A 15,561-nucleotide genomic window follows, 5' to 3' on the forward strand; every position below is an offset into this window, starting at 1 on the left:
AGGGCTGTTATTAAAAATTAAGATTTAGTGATCTTGCTGATGTTGTCAGGAAATAACCCATGTGTTAGTGTGTATGTCCTCAGGAAAAAACAGCCAGAAATGGAAGGGCTTGGGCTGCATTCTGGAGACTGAGTGTACATCAAGATACACCAGGCTGGTGGTATACTTCTTACAACACTGCAGTGGTAAAGTTCTTTATGTCTCTCTTTGGTGGGTGCATAAGTCTCACGAGAAGTAAGGTCCAGCTGAATAATGGGTGAGCTTGAAAACACCATGACAGAGGATGTGGAATCAGAGAGAGAAAGAGAGAGAGATTAGATTCCACTATAGACATACTGGGTTGAGTTTGGAGGCTACTTGTTTTATTTTTAATACATCATGTGAAAGAGAATGGATAATAGGATATTATACTCTAAACAAACATGTTAAAGGGATTGATATGAAAGCATATACAGTGTTGAATTAATTCAAGAAGAGAGAATGTTAATTGTAGGTTATGCACATGATTATCAGTTGAAATGGAGTAGATGGGAAACTAAGTAAAAATGACATGATTTGGGAACACCTCTCAGAACCTGTGGCCGAAAGGGGAAGACTGGGTGGAAGCATGAGGAAGCTTTTTAGGGCTTTTATTTTTGTGGAGTCCAGCAGAAAAGTATCCTGGAGGCATAGAGTCAGGTAAAGAGAGAGTGGGAATTGTCATGGTCTCAGATTTCAGTTTGCATGAATATATTTATGCATAACACATAACATTGTCAATGCTGTTATGTTTTGTCTGTTGTTTTCCAAGTCTTATGTTTAGGAAACCAGAAGGAGAGGGGTTCGCCAGCTTCAGCTGGAATGTCTGTTTGTTGTGTGATGAGTGATGGAAGTAAGAGGATGTATGGTGCAATCTTAGAACAGAGGCCATAAGTCTCTAAGTATGAATGCTTCACAGAAAGAAGGCAGAAACCTGAGCCAGGATGAGAGGTTCTACGTCTGATGATCCAAGGGGACCAGAAGGACTTCTCCCAGTGATACCAGGAGATCTAGTCCACGTTCAAGTGTTCCGGAGGAAGTGGGATCAACCGAGGAGAGATGGACCCTATGAGGTGGCCAAAGCAACAAGAACGGCCGTCCAAGTGAAAAGAAGCCAGACGTGGTACCATCTGAACCACTGCAGCTGAGTCCCAACAGAGAGAAGGATACAACCACATAGAGATGAGGACACTGAGGATGCTGATTCACCAGGAGGGAGCCTGGAGGGAGCAGGAGCAGCGGAAACGATTGAGACGCCAGGGAGGAGCCAAGAAAACAGCAAATCAAGTGAAAGCCAAAATACGACAAGTGCACCGACTAATGCACCCAGAAGAGGAGGAGAGGCCTCACATGGCACAGAATGAGAACATCTTTTCCCTAAAAAAAATTGAAACCTTCCAGATGGAAGTTAAGTCCGGCCTGAGGAGGGAGCCTCAGGTGAAGAAAGAGGAGGAAAAGTCCTGCAAGCTGAAGAAAATGGGGATTTCCCCACAATTGACTTTTAAACTTTTGAATGGTCTCCTTTACAGATAATTGATGTTAGAACAACAAAAGAATAATGACATTGACATAATAGAAGCTACAGTGAATGCTAGTATAGAAACAACAGACTAATGCACAATCAAGATGTATGGTGGGAGCAGGAAGAGAAGAATGGAATCAGCCGAACAATCCAAAAAGACTGACAAGGTTAGAATCTATGTTCCACCTCAATGTATAACAGAAGCAGGAGAACTGAAGTCTATCTCAATCATAAGGATCAAACCCTTATCGGAGATTGCACTCTGTGGATGGACACATCACCAAACAAAGGGAGAAGTTGTTTGGGACCCGAAAGGATGTGACCTGACATGAATCAAAGAAAAAGACGAGTAGGTGCTCATCATGAACAAGATTGAACCAGTGGAAGGTGAAGACCTACCCCTGCACCTGAACAGGAAGAACCTGTGACAACAACAAGGGTGGCGGCTGCTGTGACGACCACAGTAGCTACCACTAGATGACATCGACTGCCCTTACCAAGCAGACCACCGTGCCAACAAAGCAATCTGAGACATCAGTCAGGAGAGTTTTTACTGATATTTGAAACTTTCTGATAAACTCTAATGATCTACCTCAAGATAAGAACATTGAAAAAGCAACAGAATTAGATATATCTCATGCTTCATCAAATATGTAATATTTTATCCTTATATATTTTTTATACCAAATTTGATCTATTACTCTTATGACAATTGGAGATGTTTGGTCTAGTTAGTTTTTTTTTTTTTTTATGTTTCTGATTAGATCTTTTACTCCTATTTCACATTGGAGATGTTTGGTCTAGTTGGTTTATATGCTTCACTTTGTTTTTATTTTTTGTATTTTCTTGTTTATCATAGGTATTTTCTTTTACTATCCCAAAGTCTTATTTGTATCATTTATGTGGCTAAATAGCCCCAGAGGGGGGATTGTAGTAGTAACATAAGGCAACTGGATGCTAATGGTAGAAGAGACATATAGTCTGACAATTCCAATAAGACACATACTAGAGAAATATGCCTAAGACAATTGGACACATTAATGAAAGGGGGAGACACATGGTCTGCTGACCTGACACACTAATGATAAAAAGGACCCATAGTCAGCTCCTTCTAAAAAGAAGGCGTATAGTACAGAATCTGCTGATTCCAATAAAGGCAAACTGAACAAAGAGTACATTGACACATTATGCTGACACACTAAAGATAGAGGGATCCATAGTCAGCTGCTTCTAAACAGAGGTTTATAAGACAGAATCTGCTGATTCCAATAAAGGCAAACAAAACAAAGAGTACATTGACACATTATGCTGACACACTAGGATGGAGGGTCCGGCCACCATTGTAGTCTAGCTGAGAGCAGATGTGGGCGTTATTGGGTGTGAACAAGCGGGAAGCTTGAACTAGAGGATAGTGGTGGCGAATGACTTGAGAAGGGAGACTTCATTTGCATAAGGGATGGACATAGTGCTATGTGTGTATAAATATAGGAGCTAAGGCTCTGGGAAAGGGGGTTCCGCGGGGGGTGTTCCGCGGTGTGTGTGCCGCGGGGTGTGTTCCGCGGACATTCCAGATTGTGATACAATTTGTATTAAAAATCTTATTTGAGTTCACAAAGTTCTTGTAAGAGTTATATTTGAAGTGATTTTCTACGACAGACTTCACAAGTAACTGGATATCAACGGCAGGTTTTGTGTTCGCATTAGAAAGCATAGTATGGGTTTGTATGTGACGTGTGGAGAGACTTGGAGGGCACAAACCTTCTCCAGGTTGTTTCTCCTCTCCTGGGCCTGCTTGCGTTCCGCCTCCACTTTGGACAGGCTGAGTTCCAAGTTCTTATTGTCCTCCTGAAAACCAGTCATCCGCACTACAGACGCACAGAGAGTCACCATCAAAACAGTGGTTCGTGCGACGTGCTAAACGCACCATATCTGTACTAATTCTCTACAAAAGTCTGGACTGTAAGGACACTGGACAATAAAGTATTATTTTTCTAGTCAATGTGGACTTCTGTACCACTTCAAATTCAGTCTGAATTAAGAGCAATATTTCAACACAATCCCTCAGATATATTCACCCCCAAGCCTCTCCTACTGTACTAAGAGTTCTGTAGGCATTTGGGCAGTGCCTGGGCATGTCTAATGTGATGAATGAGAATGGTTAGAACTGGAGCTTATAATCCCCAGCTGTCTCTTAAATAGCGAGTGAGTTCACTTCAGATCATTTGAAGTTAGTTGAACAGCTAAGTAAGAGTGACTGAGGTATTACTGTAAAGCAAACTTAAAATGGGTGTAGGCAATCACATTCATCCATTCTAGTTCTAACACATGCAAGTCAGACACCTCGTATTTACTCAAACACAGAGTCATGTCATAGTCACATTTACTCATAGAACAATGAGTGCAGTCTTTGGGCCCCGAGTGTCCAAAATCGCCACCCTTTTCCTTGTCTGGTGCACTCCCCTACATAGATTTAAGAGCCTTTGATTGGTGTAAGAGACCGTGCTTAGCTATGTATTTGTTGTTGTATGTATAGACCTTAGGAAGAGTAGCTTTCGGCTAATGGGGATCAGAATAAAGATTAGTGTGCACACTTTAGGGAGAAGTGTGGAGAATTGGGATGTAGCCAAACGGTACCTTGCAGCTCGTGGATCTCCTCTGATCCCTGGCTGTAGCACCTCCTTTCAGAGTCCAGGGTGCTCTGCAGCTGCAACAGCTCCTTCTCTAGCTGGGCCCTCCCCCCGTCAGACGAACGGCTCTTCTCCTGCAGCTCGCGGTTCAGCCCCTCCAGCTGGCTCATGGACTTGGCCATCTCTGTGTGGCTCTTCCTCAGCCGCGCTGCCGTGTCCGACTCTGCCCGCAGCAGGTCATTGGCCTCCTCCAGCTGTCAGTCAAGGAAACAGACATTAGGAAAGCTCAGAGTCAATATTACTTCCTGACACAGACGATCCGCTCAGTTGCTGCAGAACGTTTGATTGAGACAGTTGGGTTTCTTAACCAACATGTGGGAGGACGTCTAATGTTGTGAATGGAATGATATTCATTCATACGCTTCTAGTAATACCTAATAGGCCAAGACTACTTCTGCTCTCTGAAAGGTCTATACCAGTCCAGTCTGAGGCCTTGTTTCCTCAGTGTCTTTCACTTTGCTCTATGAAAATAAAAAGTGACTTCAATTTGCTGATAAACATCAATGCATGTAACGCAACAAAGCCATAGGGCAGGGGTGTCAAACTCATTCCACAGAGGGCCTAGTGTCTGCAGGTTTTTGGTTTTTCCTTTCAATAAAGCCCTAGACAACCAGGTGTGGGGAGTTCCTAACTAATTAGTGATGTTAATTCATCAATCAAGTACAAGGGAGGAGCGAAAACCCGCAGACACTCGGCCCCCCGTGGAATGAGTTTGACACCTGTGCCATAGGGTGATGACACCGGGTCAGATATTGTTCATCCTTGTCATGATTAAGGTTCCGATTTAGAGTGGAATAATCTGATCCTTGATCTGTGGTTAAAACCTGGCCTGCCCTCTCCTTGACCCGTCTCACACATCCCTCAAAACTAACATCCCTCACACATCCCCTTCACTGTCTGTACCGTTGACCCAGATTCTGACCTTTGACAGACATTCTGACTCTTTGATTGGATGAGCCGACTACTACATTGACACAGACCTCAAACAACCCCCTCACAACTACAATGACCCCTGTGCTGTGTAGATGGTAATCAAAGAGAGCAGTGTGTGTGTGTGTGTGTGTGTGTGTGTGTGTGTGTGTGTGTGTGTGTGTGTGTGTGTGATACTGTACCTGATTTTGCAACTGTAGGATCTTGTCATTCGAGGCCTGAGAGTTTTGGCAGATTTTCCTCATGTCCTCAAGCTGCTCCTTCAGAGTGGACACTGAGATGAGAGAGAGTAAGAGGAGTCAATCAAAGATTAAGTAAATCCTCACACACAAACGTCCCTTTCAAAACATGACGCTACACTAAACTGACTATCAAGAAAGTTTTTTTGTGCATGGGACCTGCTCACACGTTGCATTTAAAGTGCTTCGTTTATGGTATCGGATCTGGTTGTGCTTGAACTCACATCGAGCCACTGGTCCCAGTTAATGGGAGGATCTCAGATGGTGTGTGTCTGGGTTAAGACCGCTAGTCAGAGGTTAGCAGACAACCAGACTAGCGGGTCAAGCAGCTCTAGTCTTGCTCGGCCAGGGTGAGTAGTAATCCAGTTGGGACAAACATCTGTTCGGGCCAGATCAAGGCTACGCCCTAAATGGCGCCCTATTCCCTACGGGCCCCGGTCAAACGTAGTCCACTTTATATGGAACAGGGTGCCATTTTGGGACGCTCCCTAACATCAGGGAGGAGAGGGATGCTACAAAAATATATATGCATTGTCACATACACCGGACGGGTGCAGTGAAATGTGTCGTTTTACAGGGTCAGCCATAGTAGTACGGCGCCCCTGGAGAAAATTAGGGTTATGTGCCTTGCTCAAGAGCACCTAAACAGATTTTTAACCTTGCCGGCGCGGGTATTCGAACCAGCGACCTTTCGGTTACCGGCCCAACGCGCTAACCACTACAGCCCTGGGGAGAGATCTCATCATGGATTATACTGTAGCATTAACCCTGTACAAACCCTGTCAATATAATGGCCAAACCACTTGTATACATTCTGCTTTAAGAACATGTAAAGTACTGTAATACTGTACATGCCTATGATCATATTTGTTAATAATCAGTGTTAAAAACACATGTTATAGACACGATTATAAACAGAGGTTTGGACTAAAACGGGGAGATTGAAAAGAGATTAAATGATCGGGTGAATGAGAGAGGACAAAAACCATCCTTACCCTCGTTCTCCAAGTTGCGTCTCTTCTCGGCCTCCTGGTCGGCCTTTCTTTGGTACTCGGTGGCTCGGTGCTGGGTCATCATCTTGTCTTTCTCCAGCAGGGACATGCTGGCCTCTACACCCTTCCTCACGTTGCCCTGGGAGGGGAGGGAGGACAGGAGTAAGTCCTCAAAGTACAGAGCATTTAGGCCCTATATTGTGTTGTTTTTTTAAACCCATTTTGCAGACTACTGTAGATCGTTATTATCCATTCGCCTTCATATGTTGCAGAATCCGAGATATTCACTCACCTCCTCGTCCAGCTCTTTCATGATCTTGTCAAGCTTTGTGTTCGAGGTCCTAAAGACAGACACAGAGTTGCACCTTAAATTGCTTTGCTTGGTCTTCTAAAACAGGAACTACTTGAGATCAAGAGCATTGTTCTTTAAAAAGAAATACGGGTTGTTTTCAAAACCAGCATTGTGTATTTGTTTAGCTTGAGATGGAACTTATTGGAACTGATTGACAGGTTGTATACCTGCACTTCTGCTCCATTTCGTCCTTCAGCTGCATCTCACTGTGGAGTTGTTCTTCTAGCTGGTAGATCCTCTTCTGCAGGTTCTCCAGCTGAACAATAAACAACGTATAATACGTTAAACAGATACTCTGGGGGGGGAAGCGTCTTCTAAATGACTAAAATGTCAATAAACTAGGATAATGACGCAAATGCACATGGCAGAAGTAGACCGCTTTAATCCGTTAGTTTGGAGTAATGGCAACAGTGAGAAAGAAGTCCTATTTCCGCCATGTCTAGAACTGATTCTGATACCAAAAGGTTTTCTGGTGAGTGTTTTGTATTGATCTGTGTCAGGTCCTGTGGAAATTGCTAGGTGCACGCCTGTAATAGCCATTTTAAGGTCGGGGAAATAGCAGCAGTAGCGCAATGCACCATTATAACATTCACATTTTATTGAATTAACACTTTTCAATGTGATTGTATATCCTTGTAGGTAACAATGTCTCAAGGATAATTTAGACAAAGCTTTTTCCATTGTTAAAATAAACCTACACTTATTTATATTTCTTTTTATTCATGAACTCACCCAAGTAATCTAATACTAACATCCGTTCGGACATTCAATTAATCGTGTCCATCCCAATAACAAACTTGCCGTCTTTTTTTTTGTCTACGCAGAAAGTAGTAACGCAACTCCAGTGTCTCGTTTTAATATCCAAGTGAGTACTCACATGGCTCTTGTCTTCCTTAGTGGAGCTGCTGCGTTTGTCAACACTCTTGGTGCCGGAGCTCCGGGAAAACCTGGAGAATAGACCACAACAGGACGATCAGATCTCGTCAGAGGAAACAATAGGACCACACTTCCCTGACCTGAGCCACGGATGACCTGACCACACCGTGAAAACACATCCCTATGGGTCAAACATGTGGTGGTTGTTATCTAGGTCAGGTTACCTCGTCTGCAGTTTGAGACGTGTACATGTCTAACAAGCTCTGGGTGATTTATACAGGTTGCATTGTATTTCTGTGGCGGTATAAAAAATGGCTAATGGCTCTAGCACAGGGGTGTCAAACTAATTTGGTCCCGCTGGCCGCATTCGTTCTCCACCGAGGTCCGGAGGGCCGCACTTCAAATTGGTTATATTTCCTCGCTCTCGAAGTTGGCAATAAATAGTCCCATATCCATGGCTTTTAGAATTTCCAACGCTTCCTGACAGTCTACCATTCGTTTCGATGACTGTTAGCAAGCTGGACAGAGTGAAGAGACTATAAAAGTAGGTCCATTATAATTCCCCAAAGCTTGTTTTACTCAAACCGCCCGCGCGCCGGAATGAATGTGTTCGCGGGCCGGAACCGGCCCACTGGCCGTATGTTTGACACCCCTGTTCTAATAGGTGCAGCCTAGAATGTGATGACTGTAGTTGACATTAGACAAACTGATGATTGCTACAGTAGGTGCAGCCTGACTATTTTGACTGTGGTTAGGGCCTTGATGTTTTTCCTGACCAACTGAGCTGACCAGGAAAAGCCTAGGTGAAGCCTGGCTAAGCGGACAGTGCAAATACATACTCTGGACTCCATTTTGGACTAAAAATCGATGGAAATTCTCCAGGAAAAGGGCCTTATGAGCATTACTGATGACTGCTGTAGTAGTCGAAGCCTGACTATGCAGAGTAAGACTTACTGATGACTGCTATAGTAGGTGAAGCCCACAAAGGGCAGCTGGTTGCCCACGAAGGCCTTTGGTATGGGGAAGGTCTCCTCGTCTCCCCGGTCCGCCTCGATCTCGTCAAAGTTACTGGTGTCGATGTCGCTGCTCAGCTCAGGCACCACCGGCGCCGCCGCTGGAAACACGGATGGACAGAAGGTGGAGGAGAGAAGAGAGAAACATGACTCACTGCAGATGGAGAAGTATTCTACTAGTTTTCTATGACTTGGTGCAGAGCCACACTGAGTTGAGAGCATGTTGAAGAGGAAATGTCAGTCCTAAACTGAGGCATGTACTGTACTTCTAAAACTGGCTTTTGGTGCAAGAAGCAGCCTTTACATCTCTCATCTCGGCTTATGACAATCTTCTACTGTCAAATACGTCAGTCTATCTCCCCCATTATATTATATAAACAGTCTCTTGTCAATTTAGCTAGCCTACATTTGGACGCAGGCTAGATTGCTTTGAGATCAAATGCATCAACTATTAAAACACCAGCATTCAGTCTGACAGTCAACACAGTACAACGTATTAGCTAGGACAGCTGGTGCCATGGCAGGGCAGGCCAGAGCAGGGCCGGGGACAGTGTGGCCAAGCCAAAGCGCTGACCGCAGCACTTCAGATTACTTCATGAAGAGCCAGGGGTCGCTTTCACGCAGAATTTCATGCAGAAACTTAATCTGTGTTGCATGCTGAAAACTCAGGTACTGACCATGACGTTCAATTTCAAGTTCCAACTTTTTATATTTAAATAGACCCGCTGCAAATATCTGAAAAGTCTAATCCGTCCTCCCAACCTCTCGCTGACAACCACTCTCTCTGCGGGGAGGGTGTACGTGGCGGGTGTCTCTGTCAATGGAATTTGCAACGTGTTCCCAGCACACGCTCAGCTCGGGGTGCTTTCTGTGGTCCTCCCCATGTCGAGTGTTCCCGCTGAAAGGGGATGCAGCTCCCAGAACCCACAGACACTAATGACAATTTCAATGGGGGCACCGTAGTCACGAAATTTTTACTTTGATAAGGCACGCACTATTTTTGACCAGGCTGCCGAAAGGAGAAAATAGGGAGAAACGGAGGGAGGGAAATGAAGAAGTAAGATAGGCTGCGTGTGCACATTGACAACGTTTGCCATATTGACGTTTTCACACTAGTTTGTTTGCTCGAGTTGGAACCAGCGTTTGATTAGCCCATTTTCGTGAGTGTGTCAACACGTTTTATCTAATTAGTCCTTTTGGAAGTATTTCTTGGTAGTATTCCTTCTCATCATTTTTGTCATTGTTGTTGAGCTCCCCTCCTTTCCTTTGTTTGCTGAAGCGCGAAGGCCCACCTGAACTCTGGGCTACAAGTATATTGTGGCTATAATATCATTCAGATTCTTGATTATAATGACATGATAGGGTAAAGAAAAGTACGTTTTCACATCCTCTTGAACTGACCTGTATTTTCCTGCATTCTAGAACACCGAGAGGACCCATGTATATATATTTGTCTGTTTGTTTAATTAGGACGCAGGTGAAATCTATTAAAACGCAGCTTTTTAGTTGGTCTGCGTTTTGAAAATGCAGACTTTTGAAAGCTCAAGCGACCCTGAGAGATGCTACAGCCACTCGATTTACATTTAGCCTCCCGCCTCTAATCTCTCTGTTGTAGCCGGAGACCACGTGAATACTAACGCCAGGCTCCTGTTCAGTGGGGTACACCGCAGCAAAAACGATTTGAAACAGAAAACCAAAATGAGCCTTTCTTATTGGACAAGTTTAGGTAGTACCTCCTAGTTTCAAAATGTTTTTCTACCTACTGGACACGACCGAGGAAAGCTTTCCTCCCCATTCTCACCCGCAAATCAACCATCTAGGTTCACACAATGAAATCGTGGAATTCAGTGGTTGTGATATTGAATGAAATGAATGGTTCTTATTCTGAAATTTCCTGTGACTGTCTTTAGTAGGTCAATAGTAAAACATGTATTATAGCATGTCTGGCTATCTGTAACATTTGTCAACAGAACAATACAGAATGAAGGGGAGGGGCGTTACAAAGGAAGCATGAAACCTGAACAGAACTCACTATCTCGGATGTTCTCCCATGTCCACTGGTCGTTCTTGAAGAAAGGATGTCTCTTGATCTCATCCACCCCGTTGCGACCCAGTCTTACCTCCCTGGTGACAAATTAAACACAGGAACATGGAACGTACAGTTTAGCGATTCTGCAATCGACCGATAATGTCCATTATTAATCAAAGTCTATGGCTTTGCATCTAACAGTCTCTGAGCACAACCCAGTGAAAGCATTTAGACATGATTGACAGCTCTTCAAAAGATCACTATCAATGTTTAAGTAATTACTCAAAGACTTAAGTCTAATCCAATCAATGAGTTCATAACACTATTCCCTTTCTAGCTATTTGTTCACACGGAAAATCATTGGTGAAACAAGACAGAGGGATAGTGCGAGATTGGGTAAATAGATAAAGGGCTTAATTGACACAGTCAGATGAACTTCTGGATACAATTGTGTTGTCTGTGTGCAGCTTGATGTGTTAGCGCAATGCTAGCTGGTCCCATAGACTTCGTCATTGCGCTAACTAGTTAGCAATTGCGTGCAAAACTACCGTTAACTTCCTTCAACGAGTTAAGCTGACTGGGCAAGTAGATAAATCTTGCACTATCCCTTTCAGACTATAACATCTCTTTCTAAGTCGGGCCCCTCTGAACCACCATCATCATCCTCACCTGTCAGTCAGGAAGGCACAGATAAGGTTTTTGGCATCCTTGGAGATGTCGCTGTCATCAGGGAAGGTCAGGGCGTTCTTGTGGTTCATGATTTTACTGTACGTCCCCACCAACGAGTCAGCATAGAACGGTGTGTCACCTATAAGCACACAAAACCACAGGCATTGGGGTTAGCTAGTACAGTGCATTCGGAAAGTATTCAGACCCCTTTTCTTTTTTGTTAAACTCATTCTAAAAATTATCAAATTGTTTTTCCTCAATCTACACACAATACCCCATAATGACAAAGCAGAAACAGGTTTTGAAAATGTTGCACATTTATTACAAATAAAAAACAGAAATACCTTATTTACCTAAGTACTCAGACCCTTTGCTATGAGACTCGAAATTGAGCTCAGGTGCATCCTGTTTCCATTCATCATGCTTGAGTTGTTTCTACAACTTGATTGTCCACCTGTGATAAACTCAATTGATTGGACATGATTTGCAAAGGCACACACTTGTCTATATAAGATCCCACAGTTGACAGTGCATGTCAGAGCAAAAACCAAGCCGTGAGGTCGAAGGAATTGACCGTAGTGCTCCGAGAGAGGATTATGTCGAGGCACAGATCTGGGGAAGGTTACCAACAAATATCTGCAGTACTGAAGGTCCCCAAGAACACAGTGGCCTCCATCATTCTTACACGGAAGAAGTTTGGAACCACCAAGAGCAGGCCGCTCGGCCAAACTGAGCAATCGTGGGAGAAGGGCCTTGGTCAGGGAGGTGACCAACAACCCGATGGTCACGCTGACAGAGCTCCAGAATTACTCTGTGGAGATAGGAGAACCTTCCAGAAGGACAACCATCTCTGCAGCACTCCACCAATCAGGGCTTTATGGTAGAGGGCTAGACAGAAGCTACTCCTCAGTAAAAAGGCACATGACAGCCCGCTTGGAGTTTCCCAAAAGGCACCTAAAGTACTCTCGGACCACGAGAAACAAGATTCTCTGGATGCTAAGTGTCACTTCTGGTGGAAACCTGGCACTATCCCTATGGTGACAGCATCATGCTGTGGGGAAGTTTTTCAGCGGCAGAGACTGGGAGACTAGCCAGGATCGAGGGAAAGATGAACGGAGCAAAGTACAGAGAGATCCTTGATGAAAACCTGCTCCAGAGAGCTCAGAACCTTTGACTGGGGCCAAAGTTCACCTTCCAACAGGACAACGACCCTAAGCACAAGGTCAGGAGTGGCTTCGGAACATGTCTCTTGTCCCAAACCCGATCGAACATATAAGGAGACCTGAAAATAGCTGTGCAGTAACACTCCCCATTCAACCTGACAGAGTTTGAGTGGATCGGCAGAGTAGAATGGGGGAATATTCCCAAATAGAGGTGTGCCAAGCGTGTAGCGTCATACCCAAGAAGACTCAATGCTGTAATCGCTGCCAAAGGTGCTTCAACAAAGTACTGAGTAAAATAACTAAATACTTAGGTAAATGTATTATTTCAGTTTATTATTAATACATTTGCAAAAAAATCTAAAAACCTGTATTTACTCTGTCATTATTGGGTATTGTGTGTAGATTGAGGGGGTAAAAACTATTTAATCAATTTTAGAATAAGACATTAACGTAACAAAATGTGGAAAATGTCAAGAGGTCTGAATACTTCACGAATGCACTGTATATACAGACAGATTTTCAATGGTTCACAATGGTGGTTTGCTAACCCTAACTTTACGTCTACCTTTCACCTTAACCAATTTTGATCCATATGCCGAACCATAATCTTTGGATCTGCCGGTTAAATACCCTATCCACTCCTTTTAGGTTACTGGAATGTCTACAATAAGTTCCGACAAAACCATCACAAATAAACATACTGAAAAAGCACACGCGATAAACAAAAACACTGGAAGTCCGGGGTCATTCCAGAGATCACATCCACCCAGGTTCAGTGTGTGTGAAATGTTCTTTTCTTGACCTAGATAGTTTGTGTGTATGCATTGATATGTAGGCTACGTGTGCCTTTTTGAAAAATATATGTAGTTCTGTCCTTGAGCTGTTCTTGTCTATTGATGTTCTGCATTGTCATGTTTTGCGTGGACCTCAGGAAAATTTGCGCTGCTTTTGCAACAGCTAATGTGGACCCTAATAAAATATCAAACATGTGATTTGCAACCAGTGGCTAATGTGAAAACACATGATAGTATTATTTTCAACTTCATCATTGTATAGTATGGATTCATGGTTTCTTTAGTGCAGGATTATACAACATGACAAAACAAGGGAAAGATGTTAAGTACTAACAAGGGGATTTTTTATGTCCTGTCTGCGAGATAATGGGAATACTCTGCTCCAGAACTACAATAGGTTCATATGATCAGTTTGTTTCCCATCGTAACAGTGTGAGAATAAGACACGTATTGCGACTCACCAACAAGCATTTCATACAGGAAGACTCCCACGGACCACCAGTCACACTCCCGGCCGTAATATCCATCTCCTCCCTGGGATTTTAGTACCTCTGGCGAAATGTAGTCTGGTGTTCCCACTGCTGTGTCGCATCGTACCATACCATCCTGAAACACAGCCTCATATTAAACTGCTGTACTACTGTATTTATAAAACACAGCTGTGTCGCATCGTACAATGCTTTATACGATCTGCATAAAATGCATAAGCTGTCACAGTTCAAGAAAGCAAATAAATTGTAAGCCTACGTGCTGATATATAAGAGGAAAAATGGAAAGTAAATATGTTAAACTGCTAAACCGTTCTAAAGATTGATGAACCGTCACTAGGGACAGGCACAGTTAATCGATTAATTGAATATCTAAACAGATGTTAGAATTCGATTACTTCAGTGAGTAAATTTTGGGGGAAAACTATGAAAAAGCTTTGTCTAAATTAAAATGATCCTTGCGATATTTTATACCGTGAAATTCTTAATTAAATAAAACTTTAAATATAGTTTTTCTAACCATACGTTGAGCTAAGGCTAAGCAACTGGCCCACCAGCCTGCCCTGACATCGATATGCTATTTCCCCCCACTTCGAATAGCAATAACAGGCACAAACCTAACGGAGTTTCCACAAAATCTTAACACTCAACAGAAACCTTATAGTTTCAAAATAATTTCTATCATGGATGGCAAAAATCTGACTTCTCTTCACCCTGTTGCGTAAGCTGTTTACCTCTGCCATATGCATTTGCTTCATTTTGATTGATCAAGAGAGTCAAGACCAACCTCTTTTGGGAGGGGGGGATATTTTAAAAAAAATGATATTATTTGAATAGTAAAATCATCTCAAACTGCCCATCCCTAACCATCACTAAGCTAAATTCTGTAGTTAACCCTCGGATACCGGGTCGGATCACGCTCGGTGTACACAGACCTCGGATCTGTCTGAAAATAAGTTAAATACCGATCAGATCCTTAATTATATCTGAAGATAACCTGATGAAAATAAATATCCTCTTTAAATCACTTTTGCTACGCATGGCAGTCAGTTCAGTCAAAGCATTCTCTCCTCCGCCTGTCTGCCTCTCTCTCTCGGGCTGGCTTGAGCTCGTTATAGCAAACGTGCAACTAGTGTTGTCACAATACCAGAATGTTGACTTCAATACCAGGTTTAGTATCACGAAACTCGATACCATCACGATACTCGATACCAAAACAATACCACGGCAAAAAAGAAGACGAATTAGCTCGTCTCAGATGGCCCTTGATCCAGACCTTTTGAGTTCCATATCAATGATTTGAACATTTAGATTATTTGATGTATGCATTAATGAATCAATTATACAGTCAAACAATCATTTAGACTGTTGTTTATCAATCTAACTACATAATGGTAATCATTCATTTGAATGGTAAATCTCTAGGCTATTGATAAACTGGGTAATGTCCGATAAAATTCTCCATCATCTCTGACATATTTTGGGTTGGATCTGGTCTACCTCGGATCTGGTATCATCGTAAAAAAAAAAGAAAAGGGTCCTGTTTGTGTCGGATCGAAATTTTGCAGATCCAATCCGGTTTGGATCTCAATTTCAGGATCCGAGAAGACCAACAGTCTACTCTACAGGGTGTTGAAGTGTCAACTAACTCCTCATTTTCAGTTGTGGTGAATTGGAAGGCTAGTGCGATAGCTACCTTGTTCATTTTCATACAGGTCCCAAAGTCTGCCAACTTCAAGTGGCCCGCTTTATCTAGCAACATGTTATCAGGCTTCACGTCCCTGAAAAG

The 15,561-nt window shown here is 43.1% G+C and overlaps 1 protein-coding gene across 6 annotated transcripts in view; it reads right to left on the minus strand.

The window, feature by feature from the left end:
- The window catches only part of LOC139560408 (rho-associated protein kinase 1-like), a 78,781-nt gene that overhangs the window by 18,764 nt on the left and 44,456 nt on the right, over positions 1–15,561 (minus strand). For all 6 annotated transcript variants that reach the window (XM_071377145.1, XM_071377144.1, XM_071377147.1 and 3 more), the window contains exons 6-17: positions 15,469–15,553; positions 13,746–13,890; positions 11,328–11,466; positions 10,662–10,753; positions 8,571–8,730; positions 7,618–7,687; positions 6,908–6,996; positions 6,681–6,729; positions 6,392–6,527; positions 5,340–5,431; positions 4,175–4,421; positions 3,299–3,405 (exon numbers count right to left, since the gene is read on the minus strand). In XM_071377145.1, the coding sequence (XP_071233246.1) occupies positions 3,299–3,405; positions 4,175–4,421; positions 5,340–5,431; positions 6,392–6,527; positions 6,681–6,729; positions 6,908–6,996; positions 7,618–7,687; positions 8,571–8,730; positions 10,662–10,753; positions 11,328–11,466; positions 13,746–13,890; positions 15,469–15,553 (1,411 nt within the window). The remainder of the gene's footprint in view (positions 1–3,298; positions 3,406–4,174; positions 4,422–5,339; positions 5,432–6,391; positions 6,528–6,680; positions 6,730–6,907; positions 6,997–7,617; positions 7,688–8,570; positions 8,731–10,661; positions 10,754–11,327; positions 11,467–13,745; positions 13,891–15,468; positions 15,554–15,561) is intronic.

Source organism: Salvelinus alpinus, chromosome 30 (assembly GCF_045679555.1).
Source record: "Salvelinus alpinus chromosome 30, SLU_Salpinus.1, whole genome shotgun sequence".
NCBI lineage: Eukaryota > Metazoa > Chordata > Actinopteri > Salmoniformes > Salmonidae > Salvelinus > Salvelinus alpinus.